The sequence below is a fragment of the Anguilla rostrata genome, chromosome 9 (assembly GCF_018555375.3).
Source record: "Anguilla rostrata isolate EN2019 chromosome 9, ASM1855537v3, whole genome shotgun sequence".
NCBI lineage: Eukaryota > Metazoa > Chordata > Actinopteri > Anguilliformes > Anguillidae > Anguilla > Anguilla rostrata.
This window is the reverse complement of record NC_057941.1, coordinates 1,557,621-1,582,334: the sequence shown is the minus strand read 5'-3', so window position 1 is coordinate 1,582,334 and position 24,714 is coordinate 1,557,621. Positions and strand designations below refer to the sequence as shown.

General features: G+C 48.0%; 2 protein-coding genes across 10 annotated transcripts in view; one reads left to right on the top strand and one right to left on the bottom strand.

Moving 5' to 3' along the window:
• Positions 1 to 24,714, bottom strand: part of nop16 (NOP16 nucleolar protein homolog (yeast)) — a 288,906-nt gene that overhangs the window by 50,409 nt on the left and 213,783 nt on the right. The window lies entirely within an intron of this gene.
• Positions 1 to 24,714, top strand: part of sgcd (sarcoglycan, delta (dystrophin-associated glycoprotein)) — a 263,623-nt gene that overhangs the window by 183,113 nt on the left and 55,796 nt on the right. For 5 of the 9 annotated variants that reach the window (XM_064349681.1, XM_064349685.1, XM_064349683.1 and 2 more), the window contains one exon: positions 18,943 to 19,128. In XM_064349681.1, coding sequence (XP_064205751.1) covers positions 18,943 to 19,128 — 186 coding nt within the window. Of the gene's footprint in view, positions 1 to 7,082; positions 7,382 to 18,355; positions 18,423 to 18,446; positions 18,755 to 18,942; positions 19,129 to 24,714 lie in introns of those variants that run through there. The other 4 variants (XM_064349689.1, XM_064349687.1, XM_064349688.1 and 1 more) reach the window with 4 other exon arrangements.

The following is a 24,714-nucleotide window of genomic DNA, read 5'->3' as shown; positions in this document are numbered from 1 at the left end:
AAGCAGCACAGATATCAGAGCTCCTACGCTGGAGCGGGGTGTTATATAGGACATACTAAAAATGCTGCTGAGCATGTTTGTTTCCATAATAATAATAAAAATCATATTGATAATAGTGCTACATGCCTGCCCCTTGATTTGAGTCACAGTTCCGTACGTGGGCCCTCAGTATGATTGAGTTCCTCACCCCTGTTCTAGGCTATATGCTCAGCAACAGCCTGTGAATTAAAAAACACGATTACATTTACGCCCACAATAGTGGTGCAGAATCAGAATAACTACACAGCTACAGACAACAGTCTGTACAGCGCATTAACTGCTCCCAAATAACCAAGAATTAATTTTAAAACACAGTATGTTTCATGTTTAATTGCTGCACACAATGTTGTCATTATGCTGTTTTACACTGGTGTTAGGCTACATTGTTGTTTCACTGTTGTTATGCTGTTTTTTTTTGCTATTGTCACTGTTATACCGAAGCACTGTCGTAACAATGTTGTGCTGCTGTTGCTCTGTTTTTACAGTGTTTTTGTGCTGTTTTTATGCTGCTGTTGTGACTGTCTAACAAAGGGTTAAATAACACTCCAGACAGTCAGCACTGAATAGTACATTTGATGCTGCAGTTTATGTCTACAGATTAATCAATGAACTTGGACTGTATTGATCCACGTTAGTAGACATTTCTTGGGTGTATCTTATCAGTAATAAGGCTGTCCACCCACATAAAATGGATGGTTAAGATGTTCTTTGGAGCAATTACCACTCCATGCAATGGAGGGTACAGTACAGCACAAAGCCCAGAGCTCCATTACATTCACTGTTACGTTCATCATTACATTTACCTTTACATTTACCATCACATTTACGTTTACATTTACCATTACCTTTACATTTACCGTTACATTTACCATTACCTTTACATTTACCGTTGACCCATCTGTGATTGGCAGTCCCTCATGGGGGCTTACCCCATAGCCTGGAGGGGGGGCGGGGGGGGGGGGGTGTATTAGAGTAACGGTCAATGGCATCAACCGCCATCCTATCAGCCTGTGAGCTGCTGCTCCGTTGTTGACAGTTTGGGTTCATCCGCCAAGGGAGAGTTAGACTGTGTGCTGTCTCTTTCATCCTCTCCCCCACCCCCTTATCCTCCCCCCCGCCCCCACGCTCAGCTCTCAACCTGCCGAGAGGGAATTCGGCCTTTTTCTGTTGCTGTTGTTGTACAGTTCAAGAATTTGACCTTGTTTCGGTCTACATGAGTCATTCTAGCTCGTTTTTTTTTCTGTTGTTGTACCTTTTATACTTTTATGTCTTCTCATTTATGGTGGTTCTTTGATCTCATTATCATTCACTCTTAACTCATGAACAGGTGTGTCCTTTCTCTGTGTCAAATGAAGGAAAGCATTTTTATTCAACAATATATTTGGTTTTAAATCTATGACAGACTTCCAATTAAACTTTTGACACTTTTTTTTTTGGATCTGTTGAAGTGCTCTGCTCTGCAGTGCATAGAATGTGCCTTTGAGATTTGAAGTCACTTTTGAACAGACCTTTTGGAGTCTTTCAAGCATTCAGGTTGTGAAATTATTGTATGAACCAGTCCTCTGTTTTTACGTTTTATTGTCCAGTTTCCTCCTGAAATGCTTTTCAATGTCTCGAGATGACTGGCACACGGAACCAAGCTTTCAGATTTTGATTCCATGGCAAGGGTGCACTCCAAAGAACCTTCATACATGAAGCTTTAGGATATTTGTTGACTTTATAAATGAATACACTTGAATTAACAAATGGCAACTGTAGGTGTGATTGTTGTTCAGCATGTGTCATTTTGTTCATTCATGAATTAATAACGCAGTCCATCCCACAGTACAGCAGGCGCGGTTCAAGCTGAGGCCCCGTTCATGATTGGCTGAGCATCTAACAGTGCTGTCAAGTGAAAGAACATTTTATGTCTCTTTTTGGTGAATGAAAACTGGGCCCTGTTTCCGTGCGTTTTTTTTTTTTGTTCTTTTTCTCCGTTTATGTCCTTCTATTGGGTTGTTTACACACCGACGCAGTGGGGTCTCCTGGTGCCGTCGCCATCGTCCGGTCCGTTCGGCTTTCCTCCGGAATGTTATCGGCTCCTCCCTGAGAAGGGGTGGGGGTGGGGGGTGGGGGGAAGGCTGGGAGGCTGGCCTGTCGCACCTCTGACTGACAGATGTTCATTTCATTAGTCGTGGGGAGTGGCTTTCAGGTTCCTCTCCTCTAATTTAAAAGGCCGCATGGCACCTTCCAGAAACAAGGCAAACGCTAAAAAGTAGGACCCCTGCTCCCCCCCTTCCCCCCAACCACCGCTCTCCCCGCCCCCCTTCTCAGTATTGGCAGAATAATGAAAAAGAACAGTTCCCATTATGGTTAATAAGAAAGCTATCTCGGCAGAACACATTGAGTATTCTTCCCCCACAGCTCCTTATGCAACTTGTCTTCTTCAATTCCAGTCTCAACATCTTCCTTTTCGCACCCCCCAAAAAAAAGAGAGCCTGCATCTAGACTGACTGCTTCCAACAAACACTGAATTTAAATATTATGAAGGTGATAAACATGTGAAGGATTTTTCCTCTCTGTTCTCCGTCTCTCTCTAAGTGACTGGAGGCGGCTCGTCTTTGTCTGTTTTGTTGTTTTTGTGTAAAGCGAAAAGAAATAAAAAGGTTGCGTGTTATTTCATTTAAATGCTAAATTCCTCGCCGTCTGTTCGCTGGCTCGCTTCATCTCCGGATCTGACGGTATCTCACAGCGGTGGGCGTCGGAGGGGGTGGAATCGCAGCCGCCATAACTAACGTGCAGCTCCCTCCCGGGTGCAGCTCCCTCCCGGGTGCAGCTCCCTCCCGGGGCAGCTCCGTCCTGGGGCAGCTCCCTCCCGGGTGCAGCTCCGTCCTGGGGCAGCTTCCTCCCGGTGCAGCTCCTCCTGGGCGGAGCTCCTCCTGGGGCAGCCTCCGGTGCAGCTCCATACTAAGGGCAGCTCCCTCCCGGGGCAGCTCCGTCCTGGGGCAGCTCCCTCCCGGGTGCAGCTCCGTCCTGGGGCAGCTCCCTCCCGGGTGCAGCTCCGTCCTGGGGCAGCTCCCTCCCGGGGCAGCTCCCTCCCGGGTGCAGCACGGCAGCCATTTTGTCCCGGGACGCTTGCCTAACCGCAGTTGGGGTGGAGGTTCGTGGGCGGTGAAGGGAACTCCACACCCCTTTGAGATACATGAAGTGTCATGGGATCGTCAATGGCAACAGTCAATCACGACCCTAGTGTTGCATATGAAAAATAGTGCCTCCCATGGCAATTTTCCGCTCGGTCCAAAAATGAGACTGCCCCAAATTGGCAGACCAACACCCTCTGAGCAGTTTCTTAATCTTTTATTCTTATTTTCTCATTTTTTGGTATTATTATTATTTCCTAATTGCTTTCTAACCACGCCCATACCTGCCCATACCTTTAGTTCTAAGGCAGAGATTAGGTGCACAGTGGTTTGAGTGCTGGTAACGTAAGGTAGCTCTGGAGAGAACAGGACGAACTCAGTGCACGCAGTGTCAGGTGAGAAGAGCTCAGCTGAGCAAGAGATTTCGATTTATTTGTGAACGTTCAGCACCTGTCACACTGACGTCCCAAACTGGACGAGGTCCGGGATTTACTCGCCGAGGTGCGTGGCAAGCACAACATCCCATTTCTTTTACTGGAACCTAAATTGTACGACCCCCTTGTGCACGTCTAAGATTTTAGTGCTCATATTGTGGGAGCGTAAAAGCGACCGGACGTATTAGTGAAAGGCATCTTTCATACCGTTTGGTTTGCAGGGCCCTCCTGATCTCTGCGGGAGTGAGGTGTGGGCTGCATTTCACACGTGTGCGCACATACATCATTCTTCCACTCCTTTTTATTTTTTAAATAAATAGCCACACAAAGCCTTTTAAAATAATGAGCTGCGCCTCGGGTGGAGCGGTGGGTTTGCCTGGGCGGGTACTCATATCCAGTGTTTACTCAACCGCACCTGCTGATCGCAGTGTTTTTATTTCAGGATCTTAATTTATTTTTATTAATATTCTTTGGGGGGGGTGGGGGAGTACTGTATAGGAAAAGTTACCTGTCCTGATAGCTGAGCTTTATGGCTTCATGTTTTTCATAGCAAAGGTCAACAAGTTTAGAAAACATAATCAATGAAAGATGCATCGTTCGGTTCAAAAACATTTTAATTAAGCCACTTATGAATTAATTTTTTTATGATCTGTGGTTTCAGACCCGAGTTTCATTTCATAAATAATTTGTAACGCTATGCTCAATCATGAAATGTACGTGCAGAGTGTTCACAGCAGTGGTCTTCATTCCCGGTCCTGGTGGGCTGCAGGGTCTGCTGGTTTTTGTCGTTACTCTGCACTTAATGGATTAATTAAAGCAGTCAGTTTCACAGTTAACTCACCTCACCTGGTTTCTTGGGTCTAAATCGGTTGCTGATATTGAGGTGTAAACCAGCAGACCCTGCGGCCCGTCTGGACCAGGAACGAAGACCACTGGTCTACAATAAAAAAAACAAATAAATGATTATACACTACAGCAGGTTCCACTGATTTGTGCGTGCTATGTTTTAGCCTTGGATCATTACATTACATTACATTATAGGCATTTAGCAGACGCTCTTATCCAGAGCGACGTACAACAAGTGCATAGGTTTCATGATGTAGAGGCGCAAAAGAAACACTAGAGTGAAGTTAGGATCGTAGTGCCAGAATTGACAATCGATCAGACTCCAACCCTGTAGAGTAAGCTTGTTCAGCAAGCAAATACCTACCAAGTACAAACTAGCACTGAATCACACTAAATATTACAAAAACAATCCTGCCAGATACACTAACATAATCAAATTATCCTAGCTAGGTACAGTGAGCTGAACTATAGGCTAGGGAGGGGTGGGGAGAGGTACAGCCTGAAGAGTGAGTCTTCATCTGCGTTTGAAAGTGGTGAATCTCTGCTAGGTTCTGACCCGTCACGGGAGGTCATTCCACCAGCGAGGGGCCAGGACAGACAGCAGACGGGAGCGGGAAGTACAGACGCGAAGAGGCGGAGGTGCCAAGCGTCCAGAGGTGGCCGAACGGAGAGGTCTGGCTGGTGTGTAGGGATCATTATTGTGTATTTTGTGAAATAATATTTAAAGTAATATTTAGGAACGTAACATGCTTTGACCCACCTTTATGGTTAATCAGATTCGATGTGTAGTATACACACTGGAATCTGATAGATGTGTGTGGTTCTGTTTGACTGATTGTGTTGGTTAGACTGATACAGATGGTAGTCATTATGAGTTTTTGATGCCTTGGGATGCGAAAATTTATGTGGACATTTCATAAAACGCTCATTTCAGAGTTCCATTAAATTGCTTTAAATTTCTCGCCTAGATTTCTCCCGCAAACTGTGTTCAGAACCACGTGTATATAATTAATTAATCCCAGGAATGTTCACACCATTACAGAGCACAATATTATCAGCAAACCCCCAGGATGATTAAACAGATAATCAAACAATGTAAATTATTACTTAATTTGTGAATAGGAAATCCCCCCAAAGTAAATATTAAGTTTCCATTTTCTTGGATGTTAATGATTAGCATCCGTGAGAGAGATACAGTAGCCTATGTGGCATTCCTGGTCCATTGCATTTGTTAGTGTGTGTGTGTGTGTGCGTGTGTGTGTGTAAGTGTGTGCGTGTGTGTGTGTGTGTGTGTGTGTATGCATGTATGCGTGTGTGTGTGTGTGTGTGTGAGAGAGAGATACAGTAGCCTATGTGGCATTCCTGGTCCACTGCATTCGTTATGAAGGTAGCGTTTAAATCACTGCTCCAGGTTTATGGCTCTGTCTGCTCTCACTATATTCTTATTCTTTATTTTTTTTTATCACTCCATGTCCCTCAGGATTAAATCACATCATGTGGGCTTATACCTGGCCTGATGCTACCTGCGGAGTAGAACAGAGCTTTAAAGAGATTTACTCCTTTTTTCCACCACCTGGTTTCACATCCTCCTCACGCCTTCTCCTTAATTACGAGCACAGTAGAGAGCGGTCTCTGAATTCTAATTAAGGCAGTTCAGTATGACCGAGCCAGAAAGCATCGCTGATAAAATATGTCTGTGATATATACGTCTGAACAGCTATGGAACCACATGCATGGACTGAGTTATGCATATGACGTTGCATAAACCAGGCATGAATAGATTATTTCCAAGTCGTGGCATTATTTTTTTAATTTTTTAAGCATTTTACAAGCACGTTTTATAGGCCTATTATATTGAAGGATTGCTAATAGACAGTAGAGTTGACATGCAATAATATTTTTGTAAATAAGATCCTTTTAATGAGCTCACTAACAGTTTTATACCTTAATCCCCGGTCTGCTCCAAGGTAACCACTTTCTTTTTGTCATTGAACTTTATTTTTCATTATGGTGGCTTGGCAATTCTGACTGAATCAAGATGATTATCAGCATAATCTTATTTTGTGGTGTGTAAGCAGGAAATAATAAAACCAGTGTGCATATTTTAACAGAAAGTCTTTTCACCATTTGACCTTTTGCCGCATTACATTACATTTATAAGCACAGGCATGAAAGCTTTTGTGTTGGCTGTCTGTTTGAATATAGCCCGTGACGATTTACGGATGGAGAAGCATTTTACATGCGCATGTCATTTCTTTACTGAGGAGAGTCCTGTTGCGCCAACCAGTTATTAATAAACATAAATGAATTTGAGCTGCCGGAGCCACTCGTGGCCTCTCCTTGTGACGATGGCCTGCTCTGCCTGCCCACAGTGAACGCCAGACTGTGGGACTGCGCGCGATAATGGCCGCTATTGTACAACAACAACAAATGATTCTGTGTGGCAAAGTCAAACCGCTCTGTAGCAAGGAGCACAGTGCCTGTTTCCTGCCTCCTCCGGCCGTTAATGACGACACACACACGGAGCGGAGGAGGGGATTTCTCTGTTTTCCACTCTCCCCAAAAGGCAGGCAGTGGATACGTAGGCGGGGGAGAACAGGCCCAGCCCTCTTTGACTTCCCACATGTGTTTTGAGTCTAAATTTGGCCGCTGACCAAAAAGTCTGCAGAGTCAAACTAGCAGAGTGGTGCAAAACCCCGGTCTTCAGCGCCACATCGATCGAATCTCCCGGATTATAAAAAAGGCTCCTGAAGAAGAGTCCAGGAAATTCCTAAGTCCTGGGGCGGGCAGCGACTTGGCAAGGAGTTTTTGTTATTGGAAAAACCTGACCAGGGGCTGCCCAGAGTCTGTCAGGGAAGAAAAGCCTCATGCAGGTTGCCTGACACACCCTGACTTCACACCCTGACTTCACAGGAGCTCGAGAGGGCCGGGAGAGTGAGCGAGGTAAGGTCTGTCCGTCCCCCGCTTCTTCCCCTCTGTCCGAGGGCTGCTTCTGCTCTGCGACTCCTCACACAGGAAGGGGAGCGGACGCCGCTGGACCGGGCTCTGCAGGACCTGCGCTCAGCTTTTGGCACTCAGTGTTTAGACAAGTGTGAGAAAGGGGGAAATAACCAGGACTGCGCCACATGTGCATGGAGTTCAGAAGCAGCTACTGTGCTTCGCTTAAAAGTTTACCGTTTCCAGGATAACCAGCTTTTGTTGTGAGCTACAAGACAGTGCTTACCACAAAAAAAGAGAAGTCCATTCATACTGTTTGAAGGGGAGGGAGGGTTTTAATTGACGGCACTGAGGACGGTCTCTGAAAGCAGGTCGAAGCCAAACCTCTCAGTGCTGAGAGAGAGAGGCTATTTTGGGGAGTCTTCCCTCATTCCCCTCAGCGCTGGGGCCAGGCTGCAGTCTCCCGTTTCCCCGTCTCAGTTTACTGCTCACATTCAGTTTCCATTATTGTCCTGGAGCGCCAGGAAGCGGCTAAAAATACGGACCAGCGAGCGGAGAGAGCGGAGAGAGAGCGGGGAGAGAGTGGAGAGAGAGCGAGGAGAGCGGAGAGAGAGCGGAGAGAGAGCAGGGAGAGCGAGGAGAGCGGAGAGAGAGCGGAGAGAGATCTGTTGCTGTGCTGAGGACGCTCTGAGTTCCCATAAGAGCGCTCCGGCGGGGATGTGTCCTCATAACTGGGGTGTGTGATCCAACGGGCGCCGCTCGCTGATCGCGTGCGTTCTGGGTGTGCGCTCTGGGTGTGTGTTCTGGGTGTGCGTTCTGGGTGTGCGCTCTGGGTGTGCGCTCTGGGTGTGTGTTCTGGGTGTGCGTTCTGGGTGTGTGTTCTGGGTGTGCGTTCTGGGTGTGTGTTCTGGGTGTGCGTTCTGGGTGTGTGTTCTGGAGCTGAGTTTGTCTCTTGGTGGCAGCTGGTGTGGGGGTGTGCAGGGTGTATGGTGGGCCTGGCAGGGGTGGTTGGGAGTGGGTTGAGAGGAGCGTTCTGGGTGTGTGTTCTGGGTGTGCGTTCTGGGTGTGCGTTCTGGGTGTGGTTGTGTGCCTGGGTGTGCGTTCTGGGTGTGTTCTGGGTGTGTGTTCTGGGTGTGCTCTGGGTGTGCGTCTGGGTGTGCGTTCTGGGTGTGCGTTCTGGGTGTGTGGTTGTGCTGGTGTGTGTTCTGGGTGTGCGTTCTGGGTGTGCGTTCTGGGTGTGTGTTCTGGGTGTGCGTTCTGGGTGTGCGTTCTGGGTGTGCGTTCTGGGTGTGCGTTCTGGGTGTGTGTTCTGGGTGTGCGTTCTGGGTGTGCGTTCTGGGTGTGCGTTCTGGGTGTGTGTTCTGGAGCTGAGTTTGTCTCTTCGGTGGCAGCAGTGTGGGGGTGTGCAGGGGTATGGTGGGCGTGGCAGGATGGAGGGGGGGAGTGAGAGTTGGAGAGGAGGAGAGGGGGGGTTGGATAGCTCCTGTGGTTCAGAGCAGGGCAGGGGGGAGGAAAAATAGCAGCTGTTACCATGGTAGGTGGACAGGAAACAGCTCTGGGAACAAGTTCACGTATGCACCGTACAGACCAAACACACACACACACACACACACAGAGCATTCACAGGATTAATGCCTGGAATAGCATGCATTAATTAAAGCCTAACGCTAACGCTAACCGTAACCCTGATTTATCTGTGAACTACTGCTCTGGCCCTTCCTGAGAGTTCCGGCTCATCCGACGCGCGTTTGCGTAATGTAATGTAATGTAATGTAATGTTTGCGCTGTTTTGAGTTACAGGCCTTCGCCGCTCGCGGCTTTGCGCTCGTGATTATCTATTCCTGGTGGAAGTCGCTGGACGTCGGCAGATTGCAGATTGTTAGTGGGTCAGTCAGGAGGGGGGAAGCAGATTCAGCTCACTGTGTGCGGCAATGGGGTTTTAAAAAAAAACAAAAAACAAAACAAAAACGGGGGTTGCCTTGGTGTTACTCAGCAACACAGTTCTTTTTTTAAAGTATGAATCAAGTCAGCTTATTGGGAGAACTGGCCTAATATCCCATTTGGGTGAGTTCCTCTGATTCACCCAGTGCTGGGGGTGACCCGTTCAAGAGCCACGTTAGAAACTTTATATCATGCCGTCATCTTGCTACCGATTTTTTATTTTATTTATTTTGAAAAGCAGGAATGAACTGCTGACCTGCAGACCAATAAAAACTATGTGTGCGCCCGCCCTCCCCTCCTCCCCCAAAAATCAATAAACAAAAAGGTTTCAGAAGGTCCGGAGAGATTATTTTCAAAGTTATTATCATGGAAATTGTAAGAAGTGGTTCATGCAGTGCTGGTGTAAACAGACCTAAACACGCTGGCTGCTTATTGACCTGGATAGAAAAAGTTGCGGGTGCATTTCTTTGAAAGTAAACATCAAGTGAACGGTAAGAATAGTGTTGACTGAATTTGGCCTTTTTCGTTTTTTCCTAGAGCATTCCAAAGGCGTTTAATGGGGCCTGAGTCCACTGACCAGTGTCCCCGTGGTGTAGCTGTTGTGTTCCCCTGACAAAACAAAACAAAACAAAAAAAAAAAGACAAAACTGATTCATGAGTGTCAGGAGGGACGGCCGCTGTTTCCCTGGGAAACCGTCACATGGCGATGGTGCCCATGGGAACCGTAGAAGTCCCGAGGACTTCGCTAATGAAGAGCCGCCCTGTCAGGTGTCAATCAATCACGGCGGTTGAGGCTCTGTAGCGCCAATGTCCTCCCGCCAAGATCCTCACGCTTGGTCATCGATCTGTCTGTCTGTCTGGCTTTCCTGCCCAACGTTTTGTCATGGTGGTCTGAACCTTGATTTGTCACATGAGAGCATTGCATCAACCATTTGTCCACCTGGGGCCAGTTGCACCAGCTGTGCGTAAATTAGAATTAAGCCTAGTTGTAACTTAACTTACGACTTGCGCACTACTAAAATAAAATGTAAACCTACGCATAAACTAAATATTAACGCAAGCCATTGACCAGAAATCATATGGGGCATTCGATACAGCGGAATTATCAGCGTTAAATCAGCCAATCAGACGGAGCGTGAGGGTCTCCTGAAGCCTGAGGAAGCGCTCAGCCACCCAGATTTTGGCCAACACTGAAAGGTTGTGTTTGGTAGAGATATTGAGCCAGGAAATAGCAGGTTGTGAGCACCACAGATGGCGAGGGACACCCAGTCTACCACAGGCCTGGCATAGCACAGCAGGCATTCCTCTCTGGACACACAGAGGCCTTTTTTATTTCCTGCCTATCTTTGTCCTCCTTTATTTTTGGCAGGTGTGGCATTAAACAGGTTATATTTGCTTGTCACCTGTGTCCAGTGCCCTTATACAACTGGCCTCACGGGTGTCATCCTCAGGTGTGAATGCATAATGAACAGTGGTCTAACTGATGCCAAAAAAAAAAAATCATTTGTTGAAACCTGAACATTTGTGTTTTTCTACAAACCTGCTCAGAGAGAGAGAGAGAGAGAGTTTCATTCATTGCTGTACATTAGATGGTGGCCACCATTTTAAATGAAATGTCAGATACCAGAGCAGAGCTTGCCAGAAGCTAAGAATGAGAGGTTTAACTTTGATCTAAATATTGGGGAGGTTGCGCTTTCCTGTATAGTTTGTGAGCTGTGAGAATTAAATCAGCATAGGCTCTATCTAGAGTAGCATTAGATTAACAATGTAGCTGCCTACTAACAAACCAAATTGCATTAATTTTACGTAGCATCGCAGTATGGCCTGAGAACGAGGCTAATATACACCATTCACAGGAGAATAAGATTAGTTAGCACTGCCCAGGTCTTACCCAGCTAAGCTCAAGAGTTTCAGGTGATTGGCTTTTCAATAACCATCTGTGGTATTAAGGCACACATTAACAAATGTTTTTTCTTTTTTCATTTTTAGTTAAATAAATAAAGTTTGAAGTAGTTGTCCTTTGGCTTTCAAACTTCCAGCTTCGCTTCTAACTGTAAACCGCACAGTCACGATGCCATGCTGGACGCCGCAGCAATACAGGAAAAAACTTGGCAGGAAGCAGGCAGGAAATCTACAGCAAATGACTAGGCATTGACCGTTAAATAACTGCTATTTTACTGATCAAACAGTTCTGTCGTAAATACTGGTTTACGATTGGGTTGCATTGCGAATGTAAGGTGGGAGCTCGTTTCGTTCGGTGAGGCCGAACGACCGGACCGTTTGTCAATAATAATGGGTCGGGGAGGGCCGGCCGTGGGACTCCTAAAAGGAGAAACCTGACTCCGAGATCCATTGATTGTTGGAGGGGGCCAATCTGGTATTTCTCAGTATCGTTTGTGATGTGTCCCCTGCCAACAGTGCTCTGCTACGCCTGTGCCAAGTATTACTAAGAATACATTTGTAATTTTGTAATTATTGGCGCTTCAAAATGTCATTACTTTTTTGGAGAAGTGACAGTGCCCTGCTCATTAGCAGGACTGACTCTGGGCGTAGACAGGCGAAGTAGCTGATTAGAGTCCAGTCTTCTTATTTATACGCTTACAGTTTTGAATGCATCATATTTAAACATTAAACTTTAGCTTCACCGTTTCGTTGTGGTGGGTGATCTACAGTGTGTTGTTTCCATAGCGATAAAACGAAAGTAATTGCGGTGAGCCACTCACTCGTTGAATGAGAAATAAAGAGGGGAAAACTCTTTCTGCGTTTCCCGAGCTGCTTACTGCTTGCCAGGAATCCGGCGAGGATTTATCTGCCTTCAACTACAATTCAGACTTTCTCCCAACAAGGACGAGAAAAGCAGAGCAGCACTGCATGAACCCGAGGAAATCGCAAAGCGCACTCCTTCCTCGGTTAAATAAGTTCCAGTACTCGCGTTTTCTCCTCTCAACAGTAACCTGATACAGATCTGCTGAGTCTCAATATGTTGACTAGACCCTGATGTGAAAACCGCATGATATAAAAACCTCCGCAAAGGTGCTCGTCTGGGGGGAACTTGGCGGTTTCATTTTGATTTAAAAAAAAAAATGTATTATGTACTACCTTGCGCTGGTGTGTTGTTCTTATGTAGCATATGAGGCTTTGATAATAGTGTTTATTTTTAAAAAAAACATCATTGTTTGCATTGTATTGTGTAAACATTTTTACAGGCGACATAAAGCAAAGCTTTAGGCTATCAAACGGGCCTCAATAATAGCAAAGGGATCGGTTTTGGTCTCTTTCCAAAACAGTAAGCTTTCCTTACGGCCCGAAGTGCTGATTTATTGCCAGCGGTAATTGCGCACTAATCCTCAAATTGCATGGACACCATGAGGCTTCTTGTGTTTGTCATGTAGCCACGAGAAATCAAGGGCTGATTTGTTTTTATCGAGACATTAATTGTGAGACATTAATTGCTTCATTTGATTGTGCTCGTTTCTTTTTAATGCGACTGTTGGGCTGTTTTCTTTAATTCCCGACGAACTAGCCAAGCACGATTTATCCCCATTTACTGTAAACTGTTTTCACCGAGAACGGTGTTGTGTCTACAACATGCTGAATTTTCCTTAACGCTTCGGCAAGCTAAGGTTGGTCAGGGAAACTAGTTTTGTGCTTGATGATAAACCAATTGACAATTTAATCAGGTTGCTAATTAAGCCAGACACACAATTGTAAGCAATTGATTTTTTTTTTCGCATTTTCTGTTTTGTTGTGGTTGGGTAGAGTAATGTCTTCAGCAAGCTGTCTCTGTGTTGTTATAGTTGAAGTAGACTAGTTACAGTATACGAGGTGAAATTGCGCAATTGTTGTTATACACATGATCCTGTTTTTGCAACATGTAGTTATTTGTTCTTGTTTGTATATTGTAGTTTAATGCCCACTAGGGCATTCTTGTTTGTATAACTTAGTTTAATGTTCAATAGGGCAGTTGACAAGTTGTCAATGGCATGCACTGAATGTCTCCCTTGGGCCCCACCATAGGAAATTACAGGAATTACTGCACTTAGATCCTTGATCTCTGTTGTGTTCAGGTTGTAAGTCTCTCTGGACAAGATTGTCTGCTAAACGGCCATAATGTAGTGCAAATGAAGGCAATACAACAGTGGCATAGCTACACGTTTTCTTGAAAAGCCATTGTGCTTGTTTACTAAGGATAGCCCGGACGCTGGATAGCATTGTTTGTGTTTGACCTTTTTTTTTTTACATCTGGTATCTTGGTATGATGCGATCAAAATGTGTGAATGTTTTTTTTTTGTTTGTTTGTTTATTTTTGTTTTTCAGAAATGGGGGATATGTTTTTTTTTTTGTGTTTTTTGATGCAGTTTACTGTAGCCAAACATACTGTAGCCAATGTGTTACTGAATAAACCGCTAGGAGGTGTTTGCGGTTGTGCAGGTGATCTTTATTCTTGCTCTGTCACACTTTTCTCCCCTGCACCTGGCTGAGCCAGGTTTGTCTGCATGCGCTGCATTTTTCTCACATTACAGTTCTTGGAATTAAGCTTGAAACCATCGAGGGAAAAGCTGCAGCCATTACTGGTTTGGTTTGAGTTCATTAAGGATCCCCATTGGCTGGTGGGTAACCGAAAAGCTGGTCTTTCCTGGGGTCCACATCCATCCATCCATCCATTATCTGACCTGCTTATCCTGGGCAGGGTCACGGGGGGTAGTGGAGCCTATCCCAGCATGCATTGGGCATGAGGCAGGATTACACCCGGGACTGACCGCCAATCTATCGCAGGGCGCACATACCATTCACTCACACACTCATACCTATGGGCAATATCGACTCTCCAATTAACCAAACCTGCATGTCTCTGGGCTGTGGGAGGAAACCGGTGTACCCGGAGGAAACCCACGTGGACACGGGGAGAACATGCCAAGTTAACTCCACACTGAAAAGCCCATTTGATAATTTATCAATTACTACAATTGAGTGAAACGGACTGATTCATCTTTAAATGGTTGAGCATTGCACATGGATGGCTGTTGGTTTTCTGTATTTGCAGCTCCTCTTCATATTCCCGGTAGCACTGACTGATTTTGTGGTGCAGTTTACAAAACCATGTTTTTACATTTTTTCAGCTGCCATCTTAGATTAGGAAATGATGTATTTACTAACTTAGGAGATACAAATTGAGTATCAGGTTTTACGAAATGAAATAGTCCATTTGATGAAGTCTGATAGAGTACATTTTACGCTAACAGAGTACATTTGCTCCCCATTGGGGTGATATAGATCGTGTTAAAAGTTGAATTGTCCCTGAGAATTTTTCTGTGGGTGTGAGTCCATGGAGAAATTGTGCAATTTCCCCATAAAAGAGCACTTAATAAAAATGGGGTCATTAGTATTCTCTGCACCCCGGGACTGAACTTGGTAATGGACGTGTCCTGCATGCCGCTGGTCAGACACTACACCCCTGTCTCCGGGGGGGGGGGGGGGGGTATCTCAAGTGCACTTACGACGAAGTACCGCCACCCAGCCTCCCTTGAGAACGAGCAGCAAATGGGGGCTTGACTCTCTCTGCCCTGTCCCTGACCCCGAGCTGCTCTGCGCTACTCTTCTCTCCGCTCAAAAATAAAATAAAATAAAATAAAAAAATCAAATAACTTAAGGGAATAAAGGGTTTTCATGGGCGGCCCAGGCCTCCGTTTGAGGAGGCTATAAGGCCTGTTCTGTCCGTGTACACCAGGGATAATTACCCAGGTTTTACTGCGGAATCAAATATTTTATCTGGTAATCGTCCCGGGCCCCGGTGATGTTGTTCTGGGGGTTTATTAGAGCCCGTTCCCTGCGTAGGGCTCTCTGACGAAGCGCCAGGAAGGGCAGCTCGCGATTAATCATGCACTTATTAACCTTGGTGCGGTAAAATACGGAGTTTGGGGTGAAACGCGCTGAAACAATAATGCTGTGTTTGGCTGGGCTCCAGGGCCGTCCGTCTCCTGCCCGTCTGACATTGAAAACGGATCCTTTCCTGCCTCTTGCGCAGCCAGTAAGAGCGGCTGTAGTAGGGCGGTGCAGCCAGTAAGAGCGGCTGTTGTAGGGCGGCGCAGCCAGTAAGAGCGGCTGTTGTAGGGCGGCGCAGCCAGTAAGAGCGGCTGTTGTAGGGCGGCGCAGCCAGTAAGAGCGGCTGTTGTAGGGCGGTGCAGCCAGTAAGAGCGGCTGTTGTAGGGCGGTGCAGCCAGTAAGAGCGGCTGTTGTAGGGCGGTGCAGCCAGTAAGAGCGGCTGTTGGAGGGCGGTGGGTGAGGCCGTTTGAATTCGAATGCGGTTCTTGTCTGCGTGGAGTCTGTTGGCCGGGTTTCCTTCGGGTCGACTGTCTCCTCCACCACGCAGAGACGCTGTTGGGTGGGACTGAGGTGAAATTGCCCCAGTATATCTACATCTGGCCTGGGTGTGGGCCCTGACGGTGGACTATGCCGCGGAGTATAGTAGGCTAAGTACGCTAAGTATGCAGCTGCTGTATATGATTTATGCCTGGGTATTTAACAGGGATTCTGCAGACGCCTGGGGGTCCTTGAAAGTACTGTAGGGGGTCCCCAGCCAGACCTCATGTGCAACGACTATATGGGTTTTAGTCATGTAGGAAAGTGGCAAAAAATAAAACTGTGTTTTATATATAACCCATTTTAACTACAGATGGGGGTCTGCTGGAAGCCTTTGACCCTGGGGGGGCGGGGGCGGGGCTCCCTGGATCTGAGATGGTTGAAGCCTCCTGATTAATGATTGTCCACTTACTGTATAAGCCTCTGCCTTGGGTTTATTTTATTCAGCAATAAAGAGTCTGTTTCTACAGAAGACTGACTAATAAAGCACCACGGAGTTGTTGTTGTCTGGGATAAGGCTGCACAAGCGCCAGACTGTGCTTGAGATCTGCGAATTGAACACAGCACCATTTTTTGGGGGGGGGCCTCTGTAGCAATCGACAGGGCCCGCACACGTTTGGCCCCGTCGGCGAGGTTCATTAGTTCGAAATGACATGTTCATCGAAGCAGGCGAAGGTCAAATGAAGCATTGACAAACTCGCAGAGAGGATTGTTCCAAAAAATGCTCAATCTAAGGATGCAGTCGGCCAAACGAATGCGAGCGGAGTCTTTGGATGCCGCAGCCATTTCCAGGTCCAGGCGACGCTGGGGGAATTGTTTTTGCCCAATCCCATTTAAGTGGAGTGGCTGCAATCTGAGAAACGTCATCAGTCATTCAGTGGATTTGTCAGACAAGCAGCAAAACTAATTCAGCTGTTAAAAGCACTTCATCTCTCTTCCAAACAAAACTCCAGGGCATGTGTTGGCTTTAACAGCGAAGCATTAGCAAATGAATTATGCTATTTGTGCATTTTTTTATTTTTTTTTTTGCCAGATGACATCTGGGAGAAAATTCAATCGACTGGTAGAGCAGTTATGTATGCTGCTAACTCAGGAATCCTTTTTTTCGTGACACTGGCCCCAAGCTTGAGGCTGATTTTTAAATGTTTTTACCGAAGGCAGGCTTGGCCCACCCAGTAAGCAAAAGGTCAGAGTTCACTGCAGGACCCCAATAGCAGGCAGAACAGCAACATTGGCAGCCACGTGGTTTGCTAACGCTGTGGCGTCATTCTCAGTTTGCTCTACTGGAGTGATTTTCCCAATGTCAGTTGCATCCAGTCACATAAAATGATAAATATTTTTTCAGGCTTTCTGAGTCTTGCTAGCTCGCTAATCGATGCATTTAGCCAACTAATGTTAATACACCTTCCATGTGGATTTGGACAGTGAAGCCAGTAGGTGGGGGAAAGTTTTTGGGTTGGTCAACGTTTGTTAATTGGAAGGCATACTTTTGATGTCTTGCTGACAGGTGAATGTAGCTAATGGCTCAGAAGAAGAGTTCCTTGTTTAGCTACAGCTCTGTGAGTGTTTGAAAGTGGAAAAAAGACTGTTTACTATGTTCCTTCTTCTTCTTCTTCTTCTTCTTCTAGTAATAAGAAGTAGATTACTAGAAATTGTGGGCCCAAATTGCTACATAACATCCACATCGTTTTAAGCTGAATTTATTCTCTGAAAATAGAGGGCCACACAGTTTCTGTCTTGGAAACCACAGGGTCCACGCACTCTGAGAATTCATACTTCTTAAGTGTTTGTGTCACTGGAGAGTTGGCTCTGTATTTGCTGTTGATTGACCATGCCTGTTTTGGCCTTGGATTCACGAGCTCTTTCGGACTCTTGTCTGTTTAAACAGGGCTCTCGCAGTCAGGCTTCCTGCGAAAAGAAAGGTCAGCACTTTGAGATACTGCACATCCAGTTCTCTGCTATAATACCTTTTACTTTTTTCTCAGTGTTTTTCAAGTAAAAAAAAAAAAATCTAGGCTTTATCAAAGGACTGACCTATCATGCATAAAATATAAAAGTGTAGGTCCTCCGTATGTATCGGTGTGTGTGTGTGTGTGTGTGTGTGTGTGTGTGAATGTGAATGTGAATGTCACTGTAATGTATTATTTTCATGATTATTATGTAGACGCTTGTCGGACTCTCTTTTCCAAGGTGAGCGGTGACATTTTATTGCTGGGGCACACAAGGAGAGACGTCTCGCGGAGAGAATACAACATTTACTACCCGCCCGCTGACGGGGACCCTCGCTGAACCCGCGCGTTACTGGTGCGGGGAGCCCAGGCTGAGGGGGGGGGCGCTGCAGGGCGTCGGAGGGAGATGTCATTCGCAGACGTCCTCCGCGGCGGTGACATTGATCTTTTCATTTGTTTTTACTGTAAGTCAGCGGGGGAGGGGGGACGGGAGGGGGAGGGGAGGGGAGGTGGAGGCGGAGGGGGGACGGAGGGGGAGGGGGAGGCGGAGGGGGACGGGAGGGGGACGGGGAGGGGGAGGCGGAGGGGGACAGGAGGGAGGGGGAGGGGGGAGGGAGGGAGGGGGAGGGGACGGGAGGGGAGGGGAGAGGGACGGGGGAGGGGGAGGGGGGCGGTTGTCCTATGCCTGCCCGTTCGTTATCGCTGGTTGGTGCCGCAGCCGTCCACGTCGATAAGCGCTGTGTGGCGTGGGTGCCTTTCATCTGCTGCTATGGCCCTGCTAGCCTGTCCTCTCTGTGGTCGGTTTTCAGTCTGTTTGCAAACGGGGAAAAAACAGGAAATCTGTGTGTGTGTGTGCCCGCTTGTTTCCTTTATCTTCAGGGTAACACAAATATTTGTGTCTGATTTCAGTCACCTCTGACTGTCCGGTCGCCGGGTGCTATCGGGAAAGCAGCTGAAGCTGACGACTGACAGCTCTTCAGACCGTAAACTGTGTTTTACTTTGAGTTATCTGTTATTATTAGAGAGCTACGCACGCCGTGTATTTTCTTCTTCTCCGTCAGACAATTAGGATCGTCATTAAGGGGGGACTAGCCAGGACACCACTGGAGCAGAGAGGAGCAATCGAGATGTGAAAACTTTATGACACGATGAATCAATTTGATTTCTGTCCAAGCCGTCTTTCCATATGTTCAGTCACGCTGTTTCCCTCTCTTCTGCCAGCCTGCTGGAAAGGAGAGAAGAAGAAGCGTGTGATACTAAAGCGTGTTTTCTTTCTTTCCCTCTCCCCCCCCCCCCCCCCCCCGTTCCCCTCTCCAGATGACCCAAGAACAGTGCACTCACAGGAACAATGTCCAGAGCTCAGAGAAACCGCACGTGTACAGAGTGGGGATTTACGGATGGCGGAAGCGTTGTCTTTACTTCTTCGTTCTCCTCCTCATGTTCCTGATTCTCATCAACCTCGCTTTGACCATCTGGATCCTCAAAGTCATGAGCTTCTCAACAGTGAGTACCGTCCTGCATTTCACTGGTTTTTCTTTTCAAAATTCAAAATTTTTTTTTTTACAGGCAGCATTGTTGGTTTTCATAGTCGGAGAAACCGTACTGTGCCTCTTTAAACTCATACGTGGCTGTTTTAATATGGGACAGGAGCCTTAGGAGAATGGTTCAACTCTTTCAGTGGCTAATTTCTCTCACGGGTGCAGACTTCTACACTTTTCTAATTTAAAACAAATTAAGGCCTCAACTGCTGTTTTTTCTTTTATTGTAGCTCTTCCAATAGCAGAAAAAAGCAGAAAAGCAGAAGAAAAAAAACTTGGATATGAAGTACTGTTGCCCATAATTCATACCTCATGCCTCATGCAAATTTGCTCTTACCTGATAACCATAGGAGAGCTTTTACAACCTTCCTCTAGTGTTTACAATCCCATTTCATCACATCTTACAGCCTCCTTACATCTTTACACACAGAACAATCTGAATGTGCATTTAATATTTGTGTGTCATGTTTACTTGATGATATTGTTTCATCATAAAAAAACAAGGTGCGTTGAATAGACACATTTTAATAGCCTGTGCTTCCTGTGAGACACACATAACTCTTTAGATTTAAATTTTAAAGCAGAAAGCATGCACCTTTGACCTCAAATTCTACACTGTACTCACAGTAACCAAAGCATGGAGTCAGTGTGTTCCTGTTTTTTTGGTTACCGGCATGCTATTCTAGAGCGGAGAGCTTGGTAATCTGTGGCGGTTGCAATGAATCAGATATGGACTGTGGTGGAATCAAAATCTCAAAATGAACGAGATGAGAGGACCAGCTGAAGGCAGGCCTGGGACATAGCTGTGTAAATGTCGTTGAATGGAAGGGAAATTTCAGTAGATTTGTAAGAGACTTTTAGTGCACCAAATCTGCATCAGTTGTGCATTAAATGCTCTCCAGGAAGCAAAACTATTTATGAGATCAGGAAGAGCGCTTGCTGCTCCAATTTGATTCAGGAATGTAGCACTATGATTGTGTTTTATTCTGTTTACACACACACACACACACACACACATGCACAGGCACACACACGCGCGCACACACAAACGCACATTCCAAACAAACGACTCCCCTCTGCCTTGTCGTGTGATCAGTCTCCCCACGGATGAGAGCTCAGAAGTCATTATGGAATTTTGCGCCAAGCCTGCCTCGGCTGGGTTTCTCCACAGTTTCACAATGCGAGGAGCAGTCAGGGGTGCTTTCTGCGGCCGGTTGGTCAACAGCATGTATCTGAGTCGACGGGTTTCAGATCTCCAGCCCTGCTGCTGCAGCGAGCGGCTCACGCTCCGGCCCGCTCACACCGCAGAGTCAAACTGGACTTAATTGCGCTGCTCGGGAAGGAAGCGCTTAAATGTCAGTTCAAATGTCAGGGACTTGAGAAATGATTAAATGTTGAGAAACGCTGAAGTGTTTTCCATTAACACACCAAAGCCGTGCCGCTTTAGTTTGTTTTCAGATCCAAGATGCTGTGCTGATAAAAATATGTTTCAGGAGTACGGCCTGTGTGAGGCTCAGTTCAGCTGAGGCTACACGACCATGCTGTTCGGCTTTGGCATATGTGAACGGTCTAATTAAGAGTGTACATTTTCCACAGCAGCGCCCCCCAGTGGAGGTTAGAGGCAGCGATTCCATGTGACACAAAACCCCAGGAGAAGGTTTGAGTGCTTGTGAGGTGCTCTGGCCCAAATGGGGGTGCTGGTTTCCTCAGTCTGCATGGGCCGGTCTGTATGTTTTTAGGGAGCTGCACTCACCTGCGGGAGACCTATGCACGGAGCTCTGAGGCGATGCTTTCCCTGTATAAGGGCCTCGTCAGAAGGAGCTCTCTCTCTCTGTTTCTCTCTCTCCCTCTCTCTCTCTCTCTCTCTCTTTCCGATTACTTTGCTTTACCCCTGCTGGGGACTACACAGGCCTTGGAGCTGGGGTCGTGCTCCTTGCCTTTTTTGTTGTTGTTACCTTTCCCCTCTTAGTAAATAAAAATGAGTCTTCGTGCAAACCGGGCGTGGGCTTCTCTGTGGTCACGGTGGCTGTGTGAAGCCGAGGCAGCGATCCGGTCCAGGAAACGATCCGGTCCAGGAAACGATCCGGTCCAGGAAACGATCCGGTCCAGGAAACGCCGCGGTTGAGGAGCCGCTCGGTCCGCTACGCGTTTCCTTCACACGGAGACGGGCGCGAACACAACGTTCATCACCGGGACGGCAGATTAACTGTCTCATTGCGTTTAGTGCGGTTTTTTTTTCCACACGCGGCGGACAAAAAAAATAACCGGAGACAGCAGTCGGATGCCATGGTTACCGCTCTGGTAGGATTAACAGTGAGGGAGTCGCCCTAGCACCCCAAATTCCAGCCAGAAAAAAGAACTGATGGGCATTCTGCTGCCTCATAGAAATATGACATGACTGTGCATTGGCAGTAAGAGTAAAAGGCCTGCTAGCCTAGCACGTTAGCCTAGCACGTTAGCCTCGTTTGAGAAAAGCCTTGTGTTAAGCGTGTGCACTCGAGCAACAGGCTCTGTGATGAATACAGTCAGTGCCCAAGTTTGACCTTCAGGCTTAAGTGTGCGTGTCCAAGCCTGTGGAATCATGGGGGAGGGGGAGACATGTTGTCTTGCTCCGCCGCCACCCTCCCCCCCCCCCCAGTAGGTCAGGCGGGGATTTTTGAGTGAGTCAGAGGTGCTCCTTTTGAAGGGGAGCTCCAGCGGATCCTGGCTCAGTGCCAGGACGTCCCGCGCTGATCCCCAAAGGGGGAGGAGGAGCACCTCAGCAGGGTGGGGGGGGGGCAGAGAGCGGTGTGCTCCTGTCCGATGCGGATCACCGGCCCCCCAGGACTGATCCACGGCCCGAGGAGACTGCAGGCAGTACGTCAAGTGCCGCTCCGCTAGAGCTCAGTTTTATTTCCATTCCACCTCCCCCCCCCGACACCTCACTCACACCCTTCCCCCACCTGTTTCCCCACACCACCTCGCTCACACCCCCCACCTGTCCCATCACCTACCTCCCATCCCTCCCCCACTCGTCCCATCACCTCCATCACCACCTCTCTCACCCACCTCTCACCATCTCCCTGCCCCCCCCCCTCACTTTCCCCTTACCAGCTCCCACGCCCGCCCCACCCCCTCACCCCACCACCTCCATCATGCCCCCTTATCGCCCCAACCCCCCGCCCCCCTTCAGCGCTCTCCACCCCTCTGAAGCTGTCCTCCTCTGTGCGGTTACCCCGCCGGCGCGAGGGGGGGTGGGGGGGGGGGAGGAGAGCTGTCAGTAGTGCCGCTCGGTCTGTTCCTTTGTTTGCTTATTGACGTGCAGCAGACAGCTCTTGTTTCCCGCCGGACTGAAAGTGGTGTCATATTCTATTAGCTGAAGTGGCGGGCGGCTGCGATGCGTCTGGATCTCAGATTTTGGCACGCCGCCGCCGACCCTCTCCTCCTCTCTGCGCCTCTCTGAGTTCAGGGCTGGCGTGCGTTCTCATGGTGGAAGGGGGATGTTGTCCTAAGACCAGCAGGAGAGCGTGGTTTTATTTATCTGTGGTGTAAGTTGTCTTTGATGGAGTTTATTAGGCCGCTGGGCGGCTCGTTTGGTTGAGGCACGATGCTGTGGTGCCCGGCGGTCTGGGGTTCAATCTGGGACGATGTGCCAGTGCCATTGCCCGTGCCCACTGTGCCCACTAGCTCCAGAGGGCGAGGTGCAGGTGGCATCGCCCAGGGGCACGGGACGGTGCAGTCGGTTACGGGTCTGCATTTCATTGCTCTCTAGCGACCCCCCAGTGGCCGATCGAGCATCCGTGGACTGCATACCAAGGCTGAATATGACTGGTCCTCCTCTGACCCCACACTATGAGCTGTGGTATGTGGTGTGAACAGTAGCAGCTGGTCCTCCCTCTCTACGGCCCTCTGTTGGGGTGGCAAAGAAAAAAGGGAAATTATATTAGTAACTTTATATAACATGATATTCTCAACAGCAAAGAAAACGTGCTCAGTGATCATTCCAGTAATTGAAAGCTCAGATTTAACAGTGTGACTTATCCTTCCACGTTAATGAGACATTCTATTGGTCGTGATTTAGATTAGAATTACAATTATGATCTGTAAAAAGGCAGAGACGCCATACCGATCCACTCTTTTAATCAAGCATGTTTCCTCATTAAAGTTATTAAACCGTCTCCTCTGAACTTGTGTTTTACAAAGCAAACAGTCAGAATCGAGCATCGAGCGCGTTGCTGGAGAATGTTCTCTCTCCGCGCGAGATAAGCTGCTCCCTTTCTCTCTCTCTCTCTCTCTCTCTCTCTTCTAGCTGCTCTCTCTCTCTGCTGCCTCTCTTATCTCTCTCTCTCTAAGCTGCTCCTCTCTCTCTCTCTCTCTCTCTCTCTCTCTCTCTCTCTCTAAGCTGCTCTCTCTCTCTCTCTCTCTCTCTAAGCTGCTCTCTCTCTATCTCTCTCTCTCTCTCTCTAAGCTGCTCCTCTCTCTCTCTCTCTCTAAGCTGCCTTCTCTCTCTCTCTCTCTACGCTGCCTTCTCTCTCTTGTCTCTAAGCCCTTCTTCTCTTCTAGGCTCTCCATGAGCAGGGGAGGGGGAATCTCGCTAAGGCTTTCTGGCCAGCGTCTGCTCGACGGGGAACAGCTGTACAGACCAGGGGAATAAAAGGAGAGAAAAGGCGTGTTTGCGTGTAGATGAGCCGGGGCTGCCGTGGCTCTGTCTGTCTGCTCTGTTGAGAAACAGCAGTGGAAAAGTAAATGGGAGCGACCCGCTACCGACAGAGGGGGGGGGCTGCTCTCCTGGGGCGGGGGGGGGGGAGTGGAGGTGTCCTGCGTCTGGTTTAATTTAATTTCGCCAGTGTCGCTTGTGAATAGGGAGGCGTCCCGTTCCCCCGACCGCCGCCCCCGCGGCTCGCTGGGTCCCGTCTGTCTTACGGCGCCAGGAAGCTGCGGCCGCCGCTCATCGCGCGATTAAGAGCCTCTACAGAGCGGCGGGGCGGGAGAGGGGCAGAATATCCGCGCCTAAAAAAGTGTACCGCCTCTCTCTCCGCGCTGGTGGGGCCTGTGATTAGTAATGGCTGCGGGAGGGAGAGCCAGGCCTGCGCCGGGGGGGGGTGGAGCCGAGAGCCCACAGGCACGTCTGACCCCCGCCCAGATTTTAATAAACCGGCGCGCGAGGGGCACGAGGACGTGAAGCGGAGACAGAGAGGGGTCCGCCGCCACCCTGCCGGAGGGGGCTGGAGAGCCCCTTCCTCTGCCCCCCCAACCCCAACCCCACCCCGCCTCCCCAGAGTTCACAGATGGGTAGTTCAGCACAAAATGAAACATCGATGTGAATGATGTACTGTCACTTTCCCCCAATGAGTTACCTGTTCATGATGGGTCAGGAGGTCACAGAAATATATATATTTTTTCGCATGTAGTAGATCTACACCTGTGATAGATTGGTGGCCTGTCCATGGTGTATTCCTGCCTCCCGCCCAATGCACGCTGGGATAGGCTCCAGCACCCCCCGCAACCCTGCCCAGGATAAGGGGGTATAGGTAATGGACGGATGAATAGAGCTACACATTCAGTCTATTTA